The sequence below is a fragment of the Artemia sp. Qi Xiang Cuo genome, chromosome 1 (genome assembly GCF_049724085.1).
Source record: "Artemia sp. Qi Xiang Cuo chromosome 1, ASM4972408v1, whole genome shotgun sequence".
Lineage (NCBI taxonomy): Eukaryota > Metazoa > Arthropoda > Branchiopoda > Anostraca > Artemiidae > Artemia > Artemia sp. Qi Xiang Cuo.
The window spans coordinates 47,770,713-47,795,324 of record NC_142794.1 but is presented as its reverse complement, the minus strand read 5'-3'; the positions used below and the strand labels follow the sequence as shown (position 1 = coordinate 47,795,324).

General features: G+C 31.3%; 1 protein-coding gene across 1 annotated transcript in view; it reads right to left on the bottom strand.

Moving 5' to 3' along the window:
- LOC148956404 (putative inorganic phosphate cotransporter) overlaps window positions 1–24,612 on the bottom strand; it is a 72,906-nt gene that overhangs the window by 29,766 nt on the left and 18,528 nt on the right. Inside the window, exons 3-4 of the mRNA XM_089107985.1 lie at window positions 3,806–3,893; window positions 1,587–1,807 (exon numbers count right to left, since the gene is read on the bottom strand). Of these exons, the coding sequence (XP_088964111.1) occupies window positions 1,587–1,807; window positions 3,806–3,893 (309 nt within the window). The remainder of the gene's footprint in view (window positions 1–1,586; window positions 1,808–3,805; window positions 3,894–24,612) is intronic.

The following is a 24,612-nucleotide window of genomic DNA, read 5'->3' as shown; positions in this document are numbered from 1 at the left end:
TAGTAAAAACAAACAAAAAATGTTAGGGGGAGGGATAGGGGTAGGGGGGATGGTGGAGGGATAGGGTTGAAGGATAGAGGTAGGATTTGGGGCCCAAGTATCAGAAGAAATTGTTTGTCTAGTATGCATCTCAAATCATCGTGGTATGCATATTCTCATGATGATGTCATAAAAATGCCCCGAAACATGTCACTTAACACCTATCAAAAATCCAATTGATAAATCGAATGTGCTTGAACTTGTTCCAGTTCAATGGAATGAACCTGTTACGATATTGTGACGCTTAACATCAGTTGGGCAATGTCCCAGAAACAATTCATTGGATGTATTTCTAAAATCATAATATGTTCAATGACTTGTTGGTTCAGTCAATTAACGTGTCTTTCTTTTACCTTAGGAAATCACGGGTTTCACGTTCAATTCTTACATCAAACACAAATTTCATATAAATAAATGGGAAGATGCTCAGAATGTAAAAAATCGTACCATTAGAAAATAAAAATATCATCATTAGAGTACAATAAAATGTCATCAATAAAAAAAAACTATTAATATTAAAAAAAAATTAATTAATGTAATTATGTAAATTAATTAATAATAAATTAATTTATGTAAATTAATTAAACAAATTAAATTACAGAAAGAATTTCACAATTTCATACAAAGGAAACGAATCACTACCATGAAAAACACGCACGACTAATTTTCACGGTGGTTGAATTCCGGTCATTACACTGTCTGCTTGTATTGGCGGGAGTACTGTCCGCTTGAAACTGTTATAGCTATATGGGCTTACTGTGCGCTCTCAATCGTTATAGCTATATGGGGGGACTGTCTGCTACCTTAGATTGTACCAGTAATTTCCTACCTGCCCCGTACTTATCGTTATAGCTACATTGGCTACCTGCCCTCTTCCTTATATTATACACAGTAGTTTCCTACCTGCATCGTACCTATCGTTATTGCTACATTGGCTACCTGCCCTCTTCCTTATATTATACACAGTAGTTTCCTACCTGTCTCGTACCAATCATTATCTCAATACTACTCATTCTTCCATAAAATGCATTGCAGGCGTATGGCTCTTTACTCAGGCAGCGCTATAGGATTGTTTTTTATGATGCTGACGTAAACTTAAACTTGTTCAATACAATTTTTTATCGTTGTTACCTCAATACTTTTTATTTACATTTTTATTTCAAATCAAACTTAATAAACAAAATATTTTTGCAGATTTTTTGAGAAACATCTTCCAATGTTCTTAAGCCAAATTTTTGCATTTGGAAAAATTTCCAAATTAATATTATTTTTTTAATTCTCAATTTTATTATTCCTTGTTACATCCTTTCCCTTTAACCTCCTCCATTATTTCTCTTTATCCCTCTGTTTCTCTGATGTCTATATGTATTTAGATGTCTATATGTGTTTCCTTTATTCATGATTTCATAATTTCACAGCCGCCAAATACAACCCTGCTAAGGAGGATTAACTGAAAATAAAAACATAGCCTTTGCTCTGTTGCAGTGTTTACTGCAAACAGTAAATACTACTAATTCATAAGTCCAAAAGGTTTTGTTATTTCTTACTTCATGCTTACTACTTTTTGGCCTCATAGATTTTATGATATAGTCTCTTTCTTTTTCTGAGATTCTGGGATGAACTTCGGGTGATTCATAGACAAGAAAGGACCAAAATATTGCCCATACGAACGGAAAACAGCCCTGGACATAGAATACGGATTCCCAGCCAAGTGTGTCGATAAGAAGACCAGTGAGAGGAAGCCCCACGACTGTGCCAATCTGGGAACCTAAAATGGGAGAGTTACTGAGCGAAGCTTTTCAAAAAAAACAAAACAAAAAAAAAAAAACATAGTAGGCTAGTTAAAGTTTATGTTTCCTGTATAATTTTTGATATTTTACGTATCTGCTCTCCTATGGTTTTAAAACATCAACAAAAGACAGCAATTTTTCTATCGTTCTAGGGTTTCAGATCTGTTTATTTACCAAATTATATATTAAAGATTTTTCCTAAATTGACTCCAAAAAACGTTTAATGTTGGTTGAAGATCATAGGCAGCGCAATAGCGATGCCTAAGTAAAGAGTGATGTTGGCACAATGTATTATTTATTTACTCCTTTTTTTGGTAAAGTTCTACCAAATCATATTTTTGACTTACGCATAAAGTGAATATACCACTCGATGCCTTTTTTTATGCTGATTACGAATATAGTAACCATTTGTATCGGAAATGAATTTCCGCCCCCCCCCTATATATGCCCAGTCAGGGTATATATTTCTACAACCTAACCTAACCTAAACCTGAATTGGCATATATAGGGGGGGGGGCTGAAATTCATTTCTGAAATGATTATTATATTCGTAATCAGCATAAAAAAAGGCATCGAATGGTGTATTCACTTTATTCCTAACTCAATAATATGATTTGGTAGAACTTTACCCATTTTTTTTATACCAGATCACTTCGTATAGAAAGAGTAGTCGTAGAAACTTTGAAAGGATTCAATAATACAAAGATTCGATTCGAAACTGAAAGGGTTATTGCCCTTTTTAATAGTAAAAAAAAACGGTTTTGTGGAAAAACTGTTTTAAATCAAGTTTTGAAAAAAGAACAATTTCTATATATTTTTAAGGAAGTTCAGACCTTTCTCCAATAAAAGGTATAGCCTAAGGTTGCTAGACTATTGTAATTCTTGTCCTTTTGGTGCTTCCCATTTTCCATGCTGTGAAGCTTTTACGTACGCGAAAGGGATACCCTGGGGTCTGACCCCGGCCAAAAAATTGCTAAATTTTTGTGTATTCCAAGGTGCTTCTTATTAAAAAAATTCACTTTTAATATTGCCCCCTCCCTCAAAAAAAAAATTCAGCTGCACGCGCCTGTCGGTAAGTAGATCGTGTGGTGACTATAGAAAAGAATAATAATTTTACTTTCTTTTACCTTTTCGTCAATCTGCTGCTTTTTAATTATTATGGCCCTTCTATAACCGCACCATAATGGTAAAGGTAAGCAAGTTTACAAGACATTCGAATGAGCTAGATAATGTCACAAAATTTTTCTGTTTCGGCTAAAATAAATCTTTCCCAACGAATTAGTATATTTCTTTGACAACTAGGAAAAGCAGTTGATCCGTTATGACACTTAGGATTATCTACAAGACTTTGGTTACTTTAATGGACTGTCACATATTCTAGACTGTACGATACTTTCCTTTCTCAACCATTAGACAAAGCTGGACCGCAATGCCAATCCTCCAGAAGAGCATTTAAACCAAGGAAATATAAGTCAAAAGTTTTAAGTCAAAAGTGATTGGCAACTAACCAGCCACGGGAGGGTTATTTTCCAGAGGGGGGGTATTTTCCTTGGGGTATATTTTAAGGGGGGTTAAACACATAGACCCATAAATACCGCTTGAACTTAGTTGAATAATTTTCAACTTTTAATAGTAAAATTTATGACTGACCAATCAGAGTGAATATTTATGGCACAATTGTTTGAAATTAGAAAATATGGAAGAATAATAAAAGAATTGATGGAACAGCACCGTACCACTAGGATAAACCTGACAAAAAAAAATGCAAAGACTGTACTGTACTAGTATACCGTATTAGAGCAATAAAGCAAGAAACGCAAAAATTCATGCAGAGCATTCTGAAACCATGAAACTCAGATTGGCCAAGCCTGTTTCGAGGAGGGGAGGGTTACCGATTTTGAACCGTTTTCTACCTTTCTAAAAAAGTCTGTTTTGTTTTGAGTTCTGTTATTTTAGTAAACCAAGAAAATTCTTACCAGCGTAAACAATTGTTGATATTTTGCTGCGTTCTTGAGGAGGTGCCCATTTTGAAAGCAATACATGCATAGATGGAAAACTTACTCCCTAAAAAAGGAAAAAAAAAACATTGAATCGTAGCCTATATTCACTTCGTTTTCTAAGCGTGTCTTACTTGGCGCAAATCATTTACAATTTATGTATCTTAAGAGACAGAAATCCTTTGTTTTTTTTTTTTCGGAAAATTATAATTTTTAATTTTAACTTCCCAGATCTTTTATTTCAAAAACCAAATTATTCAAACAGTGAAAATCAAATCAAGGTTCCATCACCTTTTGACAGACCATTCATTTGCTGAGTACACAGAATAATAACACTAGAAAAACGTCAAATCCATAATGCAGAATATTAAAGGTGCGAGAGTTATTCCTTCCACGTAGTCACATCGTCATTTTTTAATTTATATTTTTTTTTCTTCACTTTTCTTTGTTACAGCTATTATTCTTTTAGAGGGGCCTCAAAGTACAAGTTATGGAATCATATGTGAGCTATTGTTACTAAAATGGGAAGGAAAAAAACAATAAATAACGAGGGTGCTTCATTAATTTGTAACAAGATTGTCATATTGTTGGTAATACCGTTTTATTTTCGCTAAATAATAAAAAATCTTCAATTTTTAGTTGAAGTCTTCGCAATTCTATTTTTATGCAACCATAATTTTTTTAAACCTTGTTTTCTTCTAAGCAGGACTTATTTCATACAGCTTTAATCTGTGTTGACAACGAAATATTCTAACTTTCTATGAAGTTGTTTCTTCTTCCTTAAAATCCAATGTTTGAGTTATGTTATTTCTCAATTATATGTGCCATATTCATATTAAAAATAATACTACACAAAATACAAACTTTATATAGCTGTATCAAGGTTTCTACTGCAAAAATAGGTACTTGTGCAGAATCAGGTAAGTACAAGAGAAGTAAAGTTTCGTTAATGCTAATAAAATGAAACAAAATAGGATAAAAAAATAACAGTTTATGAGTAGAAAGCTATCTTATAGTCCCATTGCTCACCCCTGCTGCCATCTACAAACGTTGACAATACATAATTTATGGTTTTTGTCACTGAGAATGAAAAAACAGGATTTTTTTCACTTGAAAAACAGGATTTTTCTCACTTGAAAAAACAGGATTTTTCTCACATTGATGGATGTTTCTTGGACGGTTATGAGTGTTGGTCAATTTATTTGTTGTTTTTTTTATGTCAACAGCAATTTATGTCTGTTTTTATGGTTTTTGTCAGTGAGAATGAAAAAACAGGATTTTTCTCACTTTGATGTTTTTCCAAGGAGAATTGTCTCCGGGGGCAGTTTATTAATGTCTTTGGAGTTCGTCCAGGAGAATTGTTTCCGGCGAAGTTTATTAATGTCTTTGCTGTTCGTCCAGGAGAATTGTTTCTGGGCAAATTTTTTTTAATGTCTCACAGATGATGTCAAGGTTGATTGATTTGTCACGAAAGGGGAATTAATTTGTTGTTTCTAAGGGGAATTATTGATTCACGAAAGGGGAATTAATTTGTTGCTTCTAAGGGGAATTATTGATTCACGAAAGGGGAATTAATTTGATGTTTCTAAGGAGAATTATTGATTCACGAAAAGGGAATTAATTTGTTGTTTCTAAGGGCAATTATTGATTCAAGAAAGGGGAATTAATTTGTTGTTTCCAAGGAGAATTATTGATTCACGAAAGGGGAATTAATTTGTTGTTTGTAAGGGGAATTATTGATTCAAGAAAGATAAATTAATTTGTTGTTTCTAAGGGGAATTATTGATTCAAGAAAGGGGAATTAATTTGTTGTTTCTAAGGGGAATTATTGATTCACGAAAGGGGAATTAATTTGTTGTTTCTAAGGGGAAAGTGGGGAAGAGATATATTGATCTAGGACTCGAGAGGGAAAATGGATTTCCGAGAAATTGATTGTGTAACCTAACCTAACCTCATGAGCACGTGACGGGACTCCATATATGGGCATAGAATCCCTTGAGGGGAGAGGATTTCTGAGAAATTTATTGCGTAATCGAAGGGAGAGAATTCCAGAGAAATTGATTAAATAATCGGTAGAACCCTATCAGGAGCTCGTGACGGGAATCCATTTATGGGCATAGAATGACATAATCGACTAGGACAGTTGGAATATTTCAGTAGTGGTTTGTCGTGGTTTACCTTGTCACAATTACATTCTCTTGATTTTTCAAAGTTCATTTTCGATTTCTTTCATTGAAATGCAAGAGTTGGATTATTTCAGTAGTGGTTTGTCATGGTTTACTTTGTCACAGTTACATTCTCTTGATTTTTAAAAGTTCATTTTCGATTTCTTTCGTTAAAACGCAAGAGTTGGAATATTTCAGTGGTTTTTTGTCGTGGTTTACCTTGTCACAGTTACATTCTCTTGATTTTTCAAATTTCGTTTTTAATTTCTTTCATTGAAATGCAAGAGTTTGAATCTTTCAGCAGTGGTTTCTTGTGGTTTACCTTGTCACAGTTACATGCTCTTGATTTTTCAAGTTCATTTTGAATTTCTTTCATTGAAATGCAAGAGTTGATTTATTTCAGTAGTGGTTTGTCGTGGTTTACCATTTCACAGTTACATTCTATTGATTTTTAAAAGTTCATTTTGGATTTCTTTCGTTGAAATGCTAGAGTTAGAATATTTCAGTAGTGTTATGTCGTGGTTTACTTTGTCACAATTACATTCTCTTGTTTTTTCAAAGTTCATTTTGAATTTCTTTCATTGAAATGCAAGAGTTGGAATATTTCAGTAGTGTTTTGTTGTGGTTTACATTGTCACTGTTACATTCTCTTAATTTTTCAAAGTTCATTTTGAATTTCTTTCGTGAAAATGCAAGAGTTGGTTTATTTCAGTAGTGGTTTGTCGTGGTTTACCTTGTCACAGTTACATTCTCTTGATTTTTCAAAGTTCGTTTTCGATTTTTTTCATTGAAATGCAAGAGTTGGAATATTTCAGTAGTGTTTTGTCATGGTTTACTTTGTCACAGTTACATTCTCTTGATTTTTAAAAGTTTATTTTCGATTTCTTTCGTTGAAATGCAAGAGTTGGAATATTTCAGTTGTGTTTTGTCGTGGTTTACATTGTCACAGTTACATTCTCTTAATTTTTCAAAGTTAGTTTTGAATTTCTTTCATTGAAATTCAAGAGTTGGAATATTTCAGTAGTGTTTTGTTGTGCTTTACAATGTCACGGTTACATTCTCTCAATTTTTCAAAGTTTATTTTGTATTTCTTTCGTTGAAATGCACGAGTTGAATTACTTCAGTAGTGTTTTGTCGTGGTTTACATTGTCACAGTTACATTCTATTGATTTTTAAAAGTTCATTTTGAATTTCTTTCGTTGAAATGCTAGAGTTGGAAAATTTCAGTAGTGTTTTGTCGTGGTTTACTTTGTCACAGTTACATTCTCTTGATTTTTCCAAGTTAATTTTGGATTTCTTTCATTGAAATTCAAGAGTTGGAATATTTCAGTAGTGTTTTGTTATGGTTTACATTGTCACAATTACATTCTCTAAATTTTTCAAAGTTCATTTTGAATTTCTTTCGTTGAAATGCAAGAGTTGGTTTATTTCAGTGGTGTTTTGTCGTGGTTTACATTGTCACAGTTACATTCTCTTGATTTTTCAAAGTTCATTTTCGATTTTCTTCGTTAAAATGCAAGAGTTGGATTATTTCAGTAGTGTTTTGTTGTGGTTTACCTTGTCACAATTACATTTTCTTGATTTTTCAAAGTTCATTGTGGATTTCTTTCATTGAAATGTAAGATTTGGAATATTTCAGTAATGTTTTGTCTTGATTTATCGTATCACAGTTACAATTTCTTGATTTTTCAAAGTTCATTTTGAATTTTTTTCATTGAAAAGCAAGAGTTGGAATATTTCAGTAGTGTTTTGTCGTGGTTTACCTTGTCACAGTTACATTCTCTTGATTCTTCAAAGGTCATTTTGAATTTCTTTTGTTGAAATGCAAGAGTTGGAATATTTTAGTAGTGTTTTATTATGGTTTACCTTGTCACACTTACGTTCTCTTGATTTTTCAAAGTTCATTTTGGATTTCTTTTGTTGAAATGCAAGAGTTGGAATATTTCAGTAGTGTTTTGTCGTGGCTTAGCTTGTCAAACTTAAATTCTCTTGATTTTTCAAAGTTAATTTTGAATTTCTTTCGTTGAAAGGAAATAGTTGAATTATTTCAGCAGTGTTCTGTATTGGTTTACCTTGTCACAGTTACATTCTCTCGATTTTTCAAAGTTCATTTTGGTTTTCTTTTGTTGAAATGCAAAAGTTGAAATATTTCAGTAGTGTTTTTTTTTGTGGTTTACCTTGTCACATTTACATTCTCTTACTTTTTAAAAGTTAATTTTGTGTTTATTTTGATGAAATAAAAGAGATGTAATTTTTCAGTTGTGTTTTGTCATGGTTTACCTTGTCACAGTTACATTCTCTTAATTTTTCAAGGTTGATTTTTAATTTCTTTCTTTTATTTTATTTATATGTTTATATTCATTTTTTTTTTGATGTTGTTTCCATTTTCACAGTTACATTTTATTGATTTTTAAATGTTCATTTTGTATTTCTTTCGTTGAAATGCAAGAGTTGGAATATTTCAGTAGTGTTTTGTCATGGTTTACCTTGTTACAGCTACATTCTCTTCATTTTTCAAAGTTCATTTTTGAAATTCTTTCATTGAAATGCAACAGTTGGAATATTTCAGTAGTGTTTTGTTGTGGTTTACCTTGTCACAGTTACATTCTCTTGATTTTTCAGAGTTCATTTTGAATTTCTTTTGCTGAAATGAAAGAGTTGGAATATTTCAGTAGTGTTTTGTCGTGGTTTAGCTTGTCACAGTTACATTCTCTTGTTTTTTCAAAGTTCATTTTGAATTTCTTTCATTGAAATGCAAGAGTTGGAATATTTAAGTAGTTTTTTGTGGTTTACCTTGTCACACTTACATTCTCTTGATTTTTCAAAGTTTATTTTGAATTTCTTTCGATGAAATGCAAGCGTTGGATTATTTCAGTAGTGTTTTGTCATGGTTTACCTTGTCATAGTTACATTTCCTTGATTTTTCAAAGTTCATTTTGGATTTCTTTCGTTGAAATGCAAGAGTTGGAATATTTCAGTAGTGTTTTGTTGTGGTTTACCTTGTCACAGTTACATTCTCTTGATTTTTCAAAGTTCATTTGAATTTCTTTCATTGAAATGCAAGAGTTGAATTATTTCAGTAGTGTTTTGTTGCGGTTTACCTTGTCGAAGTTACATTCTCTTGATTTTTCAAATTTCTTTTTGGATTTATTTCATTGAAATGCAAGAGTTGGATTATTTCAGTAGTGTTTTGTCATTATTTACTTTAACACAGTTACATTCTCTTGATTTTTCAAAGTTCATTTTGAGTTTCTATCGTTAAAATGCAATAGTTTGAAAATTTCAGTAGTGTTTTGTTGTGGTTTACCTTGTCACAGTTACATTTTATTAATTTTTCAAAGTTCATTTTGAATTTATTTATTTGAAATTCTAAAGTTTTAATATTTAAGTATTGTATTGTTGTTTTTTACCGTTTCGCATTTACATTTTATTGATTTTTAAAAGTTAATTTCTTATTTATATAGTTTAAATTAAATAGTTTTAATATTTAATTAGTGTTTTTTCGTTGTTTACCTTGTCACAATTACATTCTCTTGATTTTTCAAAGTTCATTTTGGATTTCTTTCATTGAAATGCAAGAGTTGGAATATTCCAGTAGTGTTTTGTCGTGGTTTAGCTTGTCATAGTTACACTCTCTTGATTTTTCAAAGTTCATTTTGAATTTCTTTCATTGAAATGCAAGAGTTGGAATATTTAAGTAGTTTTTTGTGGTTTACCTTGTCACACTTACATTCTCTTGATTTTTCAAAGTTCATTTTGAATTTCTTTCGATGAAATGCAAGAGTTGGATTATCTCAGTAGTGTTTTGTTGTGGTTTACCATATCAAAGTTACATTCTCTTGATTTTTCAAAGTTCATTTTGAATTTTTTTCATTGAAGTGCAAGAGTTGGAATATTTCAGAAGTGTTCTATCATGGTTCACCTTATCAGAGTTACATTCTCTTGATTTTTCAAAGTTAATTTTGGATTTCTTTCGTTAAAATCCAAGAGTTGGAATATTTCAGTAGTATTTTGCCGTGGTTTACTTTGTCACAATTACATTCTCTTAATTTTTCAAAGTTCATTTTGGATTTATTTCGTTGAAATGCAAAAGTTGAAATATTTCAGTAGTGTTTTGTCATGGTTTACCTTGTCACAGTTACATTCTCTTAATTTTTCAAAGTTCATTTTGAATTTCAATTCGTTGAAATGCAAGAGTTGGAATATTTCAGTAGTGTTTTGTCATGGTTTACCTTGTCACAGATACATTCTCTTGATTTTTCAAAGTTCATTTGGAATTTCATTCCTTGAAATGCAAGAGTTGGAATATTTCAGTAGTTTTTTATCGTGGTATAGCTTGTCACAGTTACATTCTCTTGATTTTTCAAAGTTCATTTTGAATTTCTTTCATTGAAATGCAAGAGTGGGAATATTTCAGTAGTGTTTTATTGTGGTTTACCTTAACACAGTTATATTCTCTTAATTTTTCAAAGTTCATTTTGAATTTCTTTCTTGAAATGCGAGAGTTGGAATATTTCAGTAGTTTTTTATCGTGGTATAGCTTGTCACAGTTACATTCTCTTGATTTTTCAAAGTTTATTTTGAATTTCATTCATTGAAATGCAAGAGTTGGAGTATTTCAGTAGTGTTTTGTTGTGGTTTAGCTTGTCAAAGTTACATTCTCTTGATTTTTAAAAGTTCATTTGGATTTCTTTCATTTAAATTAAAGAGTTGGTATATTTAAGTAGTGTCTTGTTGTGCTTTAAATTTTCACAATTAAAATCTCTTGATTTTTCAAAGTTCATTTTGGATTTCTTTCGATGAAATGCAAGAGTTGGAATATTTCAGTAGTGTTTTGCCGTGTTTTACTTTGTCACAGTTACATTCTTTTAATTTCTCAAAGTTCATTTTGAATTTTTTTCGTTGAAACGAAAGAGTTGGAATATTTCAGTTGTGTTTTGTCATGGTTTACCTTGTCACAGTTACATTCTCTTAATTTTTCAAAGTTCATTTTGAATTTCATTCGTTGAAATACAAGAGTTGGAATATTTCAGTAGTGTTTTGTCATGGTTTACCCTGTCACAGTTACATTCTCTTGTTTTTTCAAAGTTTATTTGGAATTTCTTACCTTGAAATGCAAAAGGTGGAATGTTTCGGTAGAGTTTTGTCGTGGTTTACCGAGTCCCAGTTAAATTCTATTGATTTTTCAAAGTTCGTTTTTGATTTCTTTCGTTGAAATGCAAGAGTTGGAATATTGTTTAGTGTTGGAGTAGTGTTTTGCCGTGGTTTACTTTGTCAAAGTTACATTCTCTTAATTTTTCAAAGTTCATTGTGGATTTATTCCGTTGAAATGTGTTTTGTTGTGCTTTACCTTGAAACAGTTACATTTTCTTGATTTTTGTAAGGCTAGGTTAGGTTATGCTAGATCAAGTTAGGTTAGGTTAGGTTAGCCGACCTAGGCGCGCGTACGTAGGCTAACCTAACCTAGCCTAACTTAACCTAACCTAACTTGATCTAGCCTAACCTAACCTAACCTAACAAAAATCAAGAGAATGTAACTGTGTCAAGGTAAAGCACAACAAAACACATTTCAACGAAAGAAATCCACAATGAACTTTGAAAAATCAAGAGAATGTAACTTTGACAAAGTAAACCATGAAAAAACACTACTGAAATATTCCAACTCTTGCATTTCAAAGAAAGAAATCCAAAATGAACTTTGAAAAATCAAGAGAATGTAACTGTGACAAAGTAAACCACGGCAAAACACTACTGAAATATTCCAACTCTTGCATTTCAACGAAAGACATTCAAAATGAACTTTGAAAAATTAAGAGAATGTATCTGTGACAAGTTAAAGCACGATAAAATACTACTGAAATATTCCAACTCTTGCATTTCAACAAAAGAAATCCAAAATGAACTTTGAAAAATTGAGAGAATGTAACTGTGACAAGGTAAACCACGACAAAACATTACTGAAATATTCCAACTCTTGCATTTCAACGATAGAAATTAAAAATGAACTTTGAAAAATTAAGAAAATGTAGCTGTGACAAGGTAAAGCACTACAAAACACTACTGAAATAATCCAACTCTTGCATTTCAATGAAAGAAATTCAAATGAACTTAGAAAAATCAAGAGAATGTAACTGTGACAAGGTAAACCACGACAAACCACTACTGAAATATTCCAACTCTTGCATTTCAATGAAAGAAATTCGAAATGAACTTTGAAAAATCAAGAGAATGTAACTGTGACAAGGTAAACCACATCAAAACACTATTGAAATATTCCAAATCTCGCATTTCAACGAAAGAAATTCAAAATAAACTTTGAAAAATTAAGAGAATGTAACTGTGTTAAGGTAAACTACAACAAGACACTACTGAAATATTCCAACTCTGAATTTCAATGGAAGAAATTCAAAATGGACTTTGAAAAATCAAGAGAATGTTACTGTGACAAGCTAAACCACGATAAAACACGACTGAAATATTCCAACTCTTGCATTTTAATGAAAGAAATCCAAAATGAACTTACAAAAATCAAGAGAATGTAACTGTGACAAGGTAAACCACGACAAAACACTACTGAAATATTCCAACTCTTGCATTTCAACGAAAGAAATTCAAAATGAACTTTGAAAAATGAAAAAATGTAACTGTGACAAGGTAAACCAAAACAAAACACTACTGAAATATTCAAACTCTTGAATTTCAACGATAGAAATTCAAAATGAACTTTGAAAAATAAAGAGAATGTAACTGTGTTAAGGTAAAAAATGACAAAACACTACTGAAATATTCCAACTCTTATATTTCAACGAAAGAAATCCAAAATGAACTTTGAAAAATCAAGAGAATGTAAGTTTGACAAGGTAAACTACAACAAAACACTACTGAAATATTTCAACTCTTGCATATCATCGAAAGCAATTCAAAATGAAGTTTGAAAAATCTAGAGAATGTAACTGTGACATGTTAAACCACGACAAAACACTACTGAAATATTCCAAATCTTGCTTTTCATCAAAAAAAATTCAAAAAGCAATTTGAAAAATTGAGAGAATGTAACAGTGCTAAGGTAAACCACAACAAAACACTACTGAAATATTCCAACTTTTGTATTTCAACGAAAGAAATCCAAAATGAAATATGAAAAATCAAGAGAATGTAACTCTGACAAGGTAAACCACGACAAAACACTACTGAAATATTCCAACTCTTGTATTTCATGAAAGAAATCCAAAATGAACTTTGAAAAATCAAGAGAATGTAACTGTGACAAAGTAAACCACGACAAAACACTACTGAAATATTCCAACTCTTGCATTTCAACGAAAGAAATTCAAAATTAACTTTAAAAAATCAAAAAATGTAACTGTGACAAGGTAAACCACAACAAAACACTACTGAAATATTCCAACTCTTGCATTTCAACGATAGAAATTCAAAATGAACTTTGAAAAATAAAGAGAATGTAACTGTGACTAAGGTAAAAAATGACAAAACACTACTGAAATATTCCAACTCTTATATTTCAACGAAAGAAATCCAAAATGAACTTTGAAAAATCAAGAGAATGTAACTTTGACAAGGTAAACCACAACAAAACACTACTGAAATAATCCAACTCTTACATTTCAATGACTTCAATTCAAAATGAAGTCTGAAAAATCAAGATAATGTAACTGTGACAAGGTAAACCAAAAAAAAACACTACTGAAATATTCCAACTCTTTCATTTCAACGAAAGAAATTCAAAATGAACTTGAAAAATTAAGAGAATGTAAGAGTGCAAAAGTAAACCACTACAAAACACTACTGAAATATTCAAACTCTTTCATTTCAACAAAATAAATACAAAATGAACTTTGAAAAATCAACAGAATGTAAGTTTGACAAGTTAAACCACGGCAAAACACTACTGAAATATTCCAACTCTTGCATTTCAAAGAATAATAAATCAAAACAAACTTTGAAAAATCAAGAGAATGTAATTGTGACAAAGTAAACCACGACAAAACACTACTGAAATATTCCAACTCTTGCATTTCAACGAAAGAAATTCAAAATGAACTTTAAAAAATGAAAAAATGTAACTGTGACAAGGTAAACCACAACAAAACACTACTGAAATATTCCAACCCTTGCATTTCAACGATAGAAATTCAAAATGAACTTTGAAAAATTAAAAGAATGTAACTGTGTTAAGGTAAAACATGACAAAACACTACTGAAATATTCCAACTCTTACATTTCAACGAAAGAAATTCATAATGAACTTTGAAAAATCAAGAGAATGTAACTTTGACAAGGTAAACCACAACAGAACACTACTGAAATATTCCAACTCTTGCATTTCAACGAAAGAAATCCAAAATTAACTTTGAAAAATCAAGAGAATGTAACTGTGACAAGGTAAACCACGACAAAAACAAAACACTACTGAAATATTCCAACTCTCGCATTTCAACGAAAGAAATTCAAAATGAACTTTGAAAAATTAAGAGACTGTAACAGTGCTAAGGTAAACCACAACAAAACACTACTGAAATATTTCAACTCTTGCATTTCAACGAAAGAAATCCAAAATGAACTTTGAAAAATCAAGAGAATGTAACTTTGACAAGGTAAACCACGGCAAAACACTACAAAAATATTCCAACTCTTGCATTTCAATGAAAGAAATTCAAAATGAACTTTCAAAAATTAAAAGAATGTAACTTTGACAATGTAAACCACGAAAAAATATTCCACACTACTGATACATTCCGACTCTTACATTTCAGAGAATGAAATTCAAAATTAACTTTGAAAAGTCAAGAGAATGTAACTTTGACAAGGTAAACGACAACAAAACACTACTGATATATTCCAACTCTCGCATTTCAACGAAAGAAATTCAAAATGAACTTTGAAAAATCAAGAGAATGTAACTGTGACAAGGTAAACCATGACAAAACACTACTGGAATAATCCAACCCTTGCATTTCATCGAAAGAAATTCAAAATGAACTTTGAAAAATCAAGAGAATGTAAGTGTGACAAGGTAAACCACAAAAAAACACTACTTAAATATTCCAACTCTTGCATTTCAAATAAATAAATAAAAAATGAACTTTGAAAAATCAATATAATGTAAGTGCGAGAAGCTAAACCACAAAAAAACACTACTGAAATAATCCAACTCTTGCATTTCAACGAAAGAAATCCAAAATGAACTTTGAAAAATCAAGAGAATGTAACTGTGACAAGGTAAACTATAACAAAACACTACTGAAATATTCCAACTCTTGCATTTCAATGAAAGACTTTCAAAAATGAACTTTGAAAAATCAAGAGAATGTAGCTGTGACAAGGTAAACCACGACAAAACACTACTGAAATATTCCAACTCTTGCATTTGATCGAAACAAATTCAAAATAAACTTTTAAAAATCAAGAGAATGTAACTGTGACAAGGTAAACCGCAAATTACACTACTGAAATATTAAAACTCTTGCATTTCAAAGATAGAAATTCAAAATGAACCATGAAAAATTAAGAGAATGTAACTGTGACAAGGTAAACCATGACAAAACACTACTGAAATATTCCAACTCTTGTATTTCATCGAAAGAAATCCAAAATGAACTTTGAAAAAAAAGAGAATGTAACTGTGACAAGGTAAACCACAACAAAACACTACTGAAATATTCCAACTCTTGCATTTCAGTGAAAGAAATTCAAAATGAACTCTGAAAAATCAAGAGAATGTAACTGTGACAAGGTAAACCACAACAAAACACTACTGAAATATTCCAACTGTTGCATTTCAATGAAAGAATTTCAAAAATGAACTTTGAAAAATCAACAGAATGTAGCTGTGACAAGGTAAACACGACAAAACACTACTGAAATATTCCAACTCATTCATTTCAACGAAAGGAATTCAAAATGAACCTTGAAAAATTAAGAGAATGTAACTGTGACAAGGTAAACCATGACAAAACACAACTGAAATATTCCAACTCTTGTATTTCATCGAAAGAAATCCAAAATGAACTTTGAAAAAAAAGAGAATGTAACTGTGACAAGGTAAAGCATGACAAGACACTAATAAAATATTCCAACTCTTGCATTTCAATGAAAGAAATTCTAAATGAACTTTGAAAAATAAAGAGAATGTAACTGTGACAAGGTAAACCATAACAAAACACTACTGAAACATTCCAACTCTAGCATTTCAAGGAAAGAAATTCAAAATGAATTTTGAAAAATCAAGAGACTGTAAGTGTGACAAGTTAAAGTACATCAAAACACTACTGAAATATTCCAACTCTTGCATTTCAACGAAAGAAATCCAAAATGAAACTTAAAACATCAAGAGAATGTAACTGTGAAAAGGTAAACCACAACAAAACACTACTGAAATATTCCAACTCTTTCATTTCAATGAAAGAAATTAAAAATCAACTTTGAAAAATCAAGATAATGTAACTGTGACAAAGTAAAACATGAACAATCACCACTCAAATTTTTTAACTCCAGCCTTTCAATGAAATAAATTCAAAATGAACTTTAAAAATCAAGAGAATGCAACTATGGCAAGGTAAACCCCGAAAAACCGCAACTGAAATAATTCAACTCTTGAATTTCAATGAAAGAAATACAAAATGAACTATGAAAAATCAAGAGAATGTAACTGTGACATGGTAAACCACAACAAACCACTGCTAAAATATTCCAACTCTTGCATTTCAATGAAAGAAATTAAAAACGAACTTTGAAAAATCAAGAAAATGTAACTGTGACAAGGTAAAACACGAGAAAACACTACCGAAATATTCCAACTCTTGCGTTTCAATGAAAGAAATCAAAAATGAACTTTTAAAAATCAAGAGAATGTAACTGTGAAAAGGTAAACCACGACAAAAAACTACTGAAATAATCCAACTCTTGAATTTCAATGAAATAAATCGAAAATGAACTTTTAAAAATCAAGAGAATGTAACTGTGACAAGGTAAACGACAACAAACCACTACTGAAATATTCAACTGTCCTAGTCGATTACGTCATTCTATGCCCATATATGGACTCCCGTCATGATCTCCTGATAGATTTCTACCGATTTTGTAGTCATGTAATCAATTTCTCAGAAATCCATTTGTCCTAGTCGATTACGTCATTCTATGCCCATAAATGAATTCCCGTCACGAGCTCCTGTTAGGGTTCTACCGATTTTGTAATCAATTTCTCTGGAATTCTCTCCCTTCGATTACGCAATAAATTTCTCGGAAATCCTCTCCCCTCGAGGGATTCTATGCCCATATATGGAGTCCCGTCACGTGCTCATGAGGTTAGGTTAGGTTACGCAATCAATTTCTCGGAAATCCATTTTCCCTCTCGAGTCCTAGATCAAAATATCTCTTCCCCACCTTCCCCTTAGAAACAACAAATTAATTCCCCTTTCGTGAATCAATAATTCCCCTTAGAAACAACAAATTAATTCCCCTTTCGTGAATCAATAATTCACCTTAGAAACAACAAATTAATTCCCCTTTCTTGAATCAATAATTCCCCTTAGAAACAACAAATTAATTCACCTTTCGTACATCAATAATTCCCCTTAGAAACTACAAATTAATTCCCCTTTCTTGAATCAATAATTGCCCTTAGAAACAACAAAGTAACTCCCCTTTCGTGAATCAATAATTCTCCTTAGAAACAACAAATTAATTCCCCTTTCGTGAATCAATAATTCCCCTTAGAAACAACAAATTAATTCCCCTTTCGTGAATCAATAATTCCCCTTAGAAACAACAAATTAATTCCCCTTTCGTGACAAATCAATCAACCTTGACATCATCTGTCAGACATTAAAAAACTTCGCCCGGAAACAAGTCTTCTGGATGAGCCTCCAAGACCTTAATATACTTCACCTATAAACAATTTTCCTGAATGAACTCCAAAGGAATTAATGAACTTTGTCCGGAGACAATTCTCCATGAAAATAAATCAGAGAGAGAAAAATCCTGTTTTTTCATTCTCACTGACAAAAACCATAAAAACAGACAGAAATTGCTGTTGACATCCAAGAAAAACAACAAATAAATTGACCAACACTCATAACCGTCAATGAAACATCCATCAATGTGAGAAAAATCCAGTTTTTTCAAGTGAGAAAAATCCTGTTTTTCAAGTGAGAAAAATCCTGGTTTTTCATTCTCAGTGACAAAAACCATATATTATGTACTGTCAACGTTTAAATAAATTGTAGATGGCAGCAGGGGTGAGCAATGGGACTATAAGATAGCTTTCTACTTTTATGAACAAAATTGGGACATACATTTGTAAGTTAGGGGTCTGGGCAAAGCATATAATATATTAAATACGTAACCTAACCTAACCCAGCCTAGGTACCTTTTATTCCCCCTAAACCCAAAAGAACTAAAGTTTATATATAGTTCCCGGCGTGATAAACCCTTTATTTATGCATTATATAGGCATTATCCGGTAAAATACCTATCTGTATGTGCGTGTCTCGACTTTCACTGTGACGAGTGCTAGGATGATAAAAAAGAGACAAAGCATATATATATATATATATATATATATATATATATATATATATATATATATATATATATATATATATATATATATATATATATATATATATATATATATGTATATATATATATATATATATATATATATATATATATATATATATATATATATATATATATATATATATATATATATATATATATATATATATATATATATATATATATATATATATATATATATATATATATATATATATATATATATATAAATATATATATATATATATATATATATAATATATATATATATATATATATATATATATATATATATATATATATATATATATATATATATATATATATATATATATATATATATAAATTTAGACGGGGTTACGTGCGCGCACGTAACCCCGTTACAATTTCTTCATAGTTTCTTGAATGAAATTTCCGTATTGTGTATCCAATAGGTCAAAACAATAAAGAATTTATTACTTACTTACGATTTTATTATGATTTCTTGAATTAAATATCTGTACTGTGTCCAGGAAGCGAATTCAAGAAAGCGATTGTTACTTACTTACAATTTCTTCATAATTTAATGAAATGAATAGAACCATTCTAAAGAATAAAGACGAATTAAGCTTAAATGTATTTATTGCTTAAATGTATTAACAGATTTTTTTTTTTAGAAAAAAAAACATTACATATTTACATAAAATTAGTAATTAGAGGTCACTCTTAAACATCCAGCAGCGACTATCTAATTATATTGAATATTTTTTACCATGTATTTTGGCTTTATAAAGATCTTAGACGTTCTCAGGTATCCACTGTACGAAAAACCTAAACTCGTCTTCAGCATGGTGATAAACCCCTTCAAATTGAGGACACTTAAACTCTTCTAGATTGAAAATTGGAATCCTAGGATCACACTTTTGAATTAAAAATTTATCTGTAGGTACATTACCCTTTACGTAGAGTGCTTCAACCCCGAAAAAGCTGCAAATTTCATTGACTTCCTCCTGAACATTTCTCAGTTCCTGACCAGTATTATTAAGTGGTGTAATCACTCTATCGTAGAATCCCAGTCTGTTTATATGACGTGATGTAGTACTCCACAAGCTTTTATCATGCTCAAACATATTATAGTTCACTATCCAATGATAACAGTCAATTTCTTCGTGTTCCATAGACAATAATAAAAATGCACATTCAAATATAACACCACAAGATGATTTTTTCAAACCGATAAATTCGGTGTCATACAGTCCTATCATCTTGGAAGCTATTAATGTAGTTGTTAAGTAGAGAAATATTTCATCAAACTTTTATACCTTTGCTCAAGGTTGAATGGAGTTATGGCTAGGGGGTGACTCCTAAGACCATCTGAATTCATTGTGAGGAGGGGTCATAAAATCCTTAAAATTCATTTCGGGGAGGAGTCATAAAACCTTCGGTTTCTATTATAGGTATATAATATATGAAAATTACAATTTTTTTTATAATATCTTTGCTATGTGTAAAAGATATGAATTAGATAAATCTGACTACTTACTTACAATTTTTTTACGATGAGAAATCCAAATATGAACTAGTTTAGAGGATTTAATATTTATAATAGGTGCATTTTGTTAATGCTATACAACGTATCCGACATATGATATCGAAAAGTTCAGAAAAACACAATAGCCTTATTTATAGTGAAGCGTTTCTTAGTTGTATGTTTACTCGAATATTCAAAACGTACCAATTTTCCACACCAGCCACAAAAATCAATTCCTCCTAGAATTATTTAAACTAAATAGTTACCTCCGCCCTAGAAAGTTCAGAAAAACAACCTAGCCTTATTTACAGTCAAGTGTTTCTTAGTCGTATGTTTACCCCAATATGTAACACGTACCATTTTTCAACACCATCCACAAATCTCAATTCCTCCTAGAATTATTTAAACTAAATAATTACCCCCGCCTCTCACAGAAAGTTCAGAAAGACGCAATAGCCTTATTTATAGTCGAATGTTTACCCGAATATTTAACACGTACCATTTTTCCGTACCACCCACAAAAATCGTTTACTCCTAGAATTATTTAAACTAAATACTTACCCCGCCCTAGAAAGTTCGGAAAAACACGATAGACTTATTTATAGTGAAAAATTTCTTAGTCGTAGGTTTATCCGAATATTTAACAAGTACCATTTTTCCATATCATCCATAAAACTCAATTCCTCCTTGAACTATTCAAACTAAATAGTTACCCTGCCCTAGAAATTTCAGAAAAACATAATAGCCTAATTTATAGTGAAGCGTTTCTTAGTCATTTGTTTACCCGAATATTCAACACGTACCATTTTTCCACACCAGCCACAAAACTCAATTCCTCCTAGAATTATTTAAACTAAATACTTACCCCCGCCTCTCAAAGAATGTTCAGAAAGAAACAAAAGCCTTAATTATAGTCAACTGTTTACCCAAATATTTAACACGTACCATTTTCCCAGACCAACCATAATACTCATGTCCTCCTAGAACTATTTAAACTAAATAGTTACCCCCGCCCTAGAAAGTTCAGATAAACACACGAGCTGTATTTATAGTGAAGCGTTTCTTAGTCTTATGTTTACCCGAATATTCAACACGTACCATTTTTCCACACCATCCACAAAACTCAAGTCCTCGTAGAATTGTTTAAAATAAATACTTACCCGCGCCTCTCACAGCAAGTTCAGAAAGACACAATAGCCTTATTTATAGTCGAATGTTTACCCGAATATTTAACACGTACGATTTTCCCGTACCACCCACAAAAATCAATTCCTCCTAGAATTATTTAAACTAAATACTTACCCCCGCCCTAGAATGTTCAGAAAAACACTATAGCCTTATTTATAGTGAAACGTTTCTTAGTCGTATGTTTAGCCTAATATTTAACAAGTACCATTTTTCCATATCATCCATAAAACTCAATTCCTCTTAGAATTATTTAAACTAAATAGTTACCCCCGCCCTAGAAAGTTCAGAAAAACACAATAGCCTTATTTATAGTGAAGCGTTTCTTAGTCATATGTTTACCCGAATATTCAACACGTACCATTTTTCCACACCAGCCACAAAACTCAATTACTCCTAGAACTATTTAAACTAAATACTTACCTCTCACAGTAAGTTCAGAAAGGCACAATAGCCTTATTTATAGTCGAATGTTTACCCGAATATTTAACAAGTACCATTTTTCCATACTAGCGATAAAACTCAATTCCTCCTATAATTATTTAAACTAAATAGTTAACTCCGCCCTAGAAAGTTCAGAAAAGCACTATAGCCTTATTTATAGTGAAGCGTTTCTTAGTCGAATTTTTACCCAAATATTCAACACGTACCATTTTTCCAAACCATCCACAAAACTCAATTCCTCCTAGAATTATTTAAACTAAATAGTTACCCCCCACCCTAGAAAGTTCAGAAAAACACAATAGCCTTATTGATAGTGAAGCGTTTCTTAGTCGTATGTTTACCCGAATATTCAACACGTACCATTTTTCCACTCCAGCCACGAAACTCAATTCCTCCTAGAATTGTTTAAACTAAATACTTACCCGCGCCTCTCACAGCAAGTTCAGAAAGACATAATAGCCTTATTTATAGTCGAATGTTTACCCGAATATTTAACACGTACCATTTTTCCATACCACCCACTAAAATCAATTATTCCTAGAATTATTTAAACTAAATACTTACCACCACCCTAGAAAGTTCAGAAAAACATGATAGCCTTATTTATAGTGGAGCGTTTTTTAGTCTTATGTTTACCCGAATATTTAACAAGTACCATTTTTCCAAACCATCCATAAAACTCAATTCCTCCTAGAATTATTTAAACAAAATAGTTACCCCCGACCTAAAAAGTTCAGAAAAACACAATAACCTTATTTATAGTGAAGCGTTTCTTAGTCATATGTTTACCCGAATATTCAACATGTACCATTTTTCCACACCAGCCACAAAACTCAATTCCTCCTAGAATTATTTAAACTAAATACTCGCCCCCGCCTCTCACAGAAAGTTCAGAAAGACACAATAGCCTTATTTATAGTCGTATGTTTACCCGAATATTTAACATGTACCATTTTTCCATACCATCCATAAAACTCAATTCCTCCTAGAATTAATTAAACTAAATAGTTACCCCCGCCCTAGAAAGTTCAGAAAAACACAATAGCCTTATTTATAGTGAAGCGTTTCTTAGTCGTATGTTTATTCGAATATTCAAAACGTACCATTTTTCCACACCAGCCACAAAACTCAATTCCTCCTAGAATTATTTAAACTAAATACTTACCCTCTCCTCTCACAGAAAGTTCAGAAAGACACAATAGCCTTATTTATAGTCGTATGTTTACCCGAATATTTAACATGTACCATTTTTCCATACCATCCATAAAACTCAATTCCTCCTAGAATTATTTAAACTAAAAAGTTACCCCCGCCCTAGAAAGTTCAGAAAAACACAATAGCCTTATTTATAGTGAAGCGTTTCTTAGTCGTATGTTTACACGAATAGTCAAAACGTACCATTTTTCCACACCAGCCACACAACTCAATTCCTCCTAGAATTATTTAAACTAAATACTTACCTCCCGCTCTCACAGAAAGTTCAGAAAGACACAATAGCCTTATTTATAGTCGAATGTTTACCCGAATATTTAACGCGTACCATTTTCCGTACCACCCACAAAAATCAATTCCTCCTAGAATTTGAAATTAAATACTTTTCATTTTAAAAAATTATTAAATCACTAATTACCCCTTTTTTGCAAATGTCAATAAAAGAGTTCCGATTGTAGCGTCCAATTTTTTAAATAACAAAGCCTACACACATGTACACACTGTGCTTTCAAAAACCCATCTAAAGATGCCAAGGAAACGTAATCTCCTCAAAACTTAATTTTTTTGGCCATTTGCACGTCAAATTGTGTGAGGGAGTTCTGCTTTTTTGCAATGTTTAGGAACAGGTGGGGAATCCCCGCTCGTTTGGAATGGTACCAACGGGGCATAAGCAAATAGCACGTAGTTTCATAACGTGTTTAATCACGTGTAGAGGTCCCATACAATAACAATGGAAGGAACATAGTGCTAGAGAATAGCATGGAAGGGAACATAAGCTCCTGGAATAGCATAGGAAGGAACATAATCCACCCAAATCCATAAGTACATGCTCTGGAAAGACGCCAAGGAACATAAGGCAAGCAAATCCATAAGTACATGCTCTGGAAAGACGCCAAGGAACATGAGGCAAGCAAATCCATAAGTACATGCTCTGGAAATGTTTTTCCTATAGGGCCAAGCAAATAGCATGGGAATTGCTATTGGGCCAAGAAAAGTATAACTTAGACCTCTACTTATATATATATATATATATATATATATATATATATATATATATATATATATATATATATATATATATATATATATATATATATATATATATATATATATATATATATATATATATATATATATATATATATATATATATATATATATATATATATATATATATATATATATATATATATATATATATATATATCACTTCAGAGAGTACATGGCTGAAATTTGGTATTCTAGGGTGTATTTGATCTTGGCAATAGACAAAAGACAGTGAAGGAGGAGGGGACAAGCTACCGTGTGTCCCAATGCAGGATAAAGTGAAATAGCATGGCAAATAAGATAGACCAAGAAGATCTTTTATATGTTAAGACGAGCTTTTCCTTATAGGTCTAGTATTTCGTTGATTATAAATTTTTCAATACCAATTGCTTTTACTCTAAAAGTGGCTGACGTTACCAAAAAAAAACAAAAAACATTTGGACCCTTTGACTCAATGCATAACAATCTTCGTAGTAGAACAAAGTATTCCATTTCGGATTGCGATATACTTTTAGAAATTGATATATCAGTGAAAAAGTTTAGCCCAAATATAAAGAGTAATCAAACCTGTTCAAGCACTTCCTTACCTAGGAGTCCCGATCGGTACATCACTGAAGGCCACGCGTATACCCTTAGAAACGTTA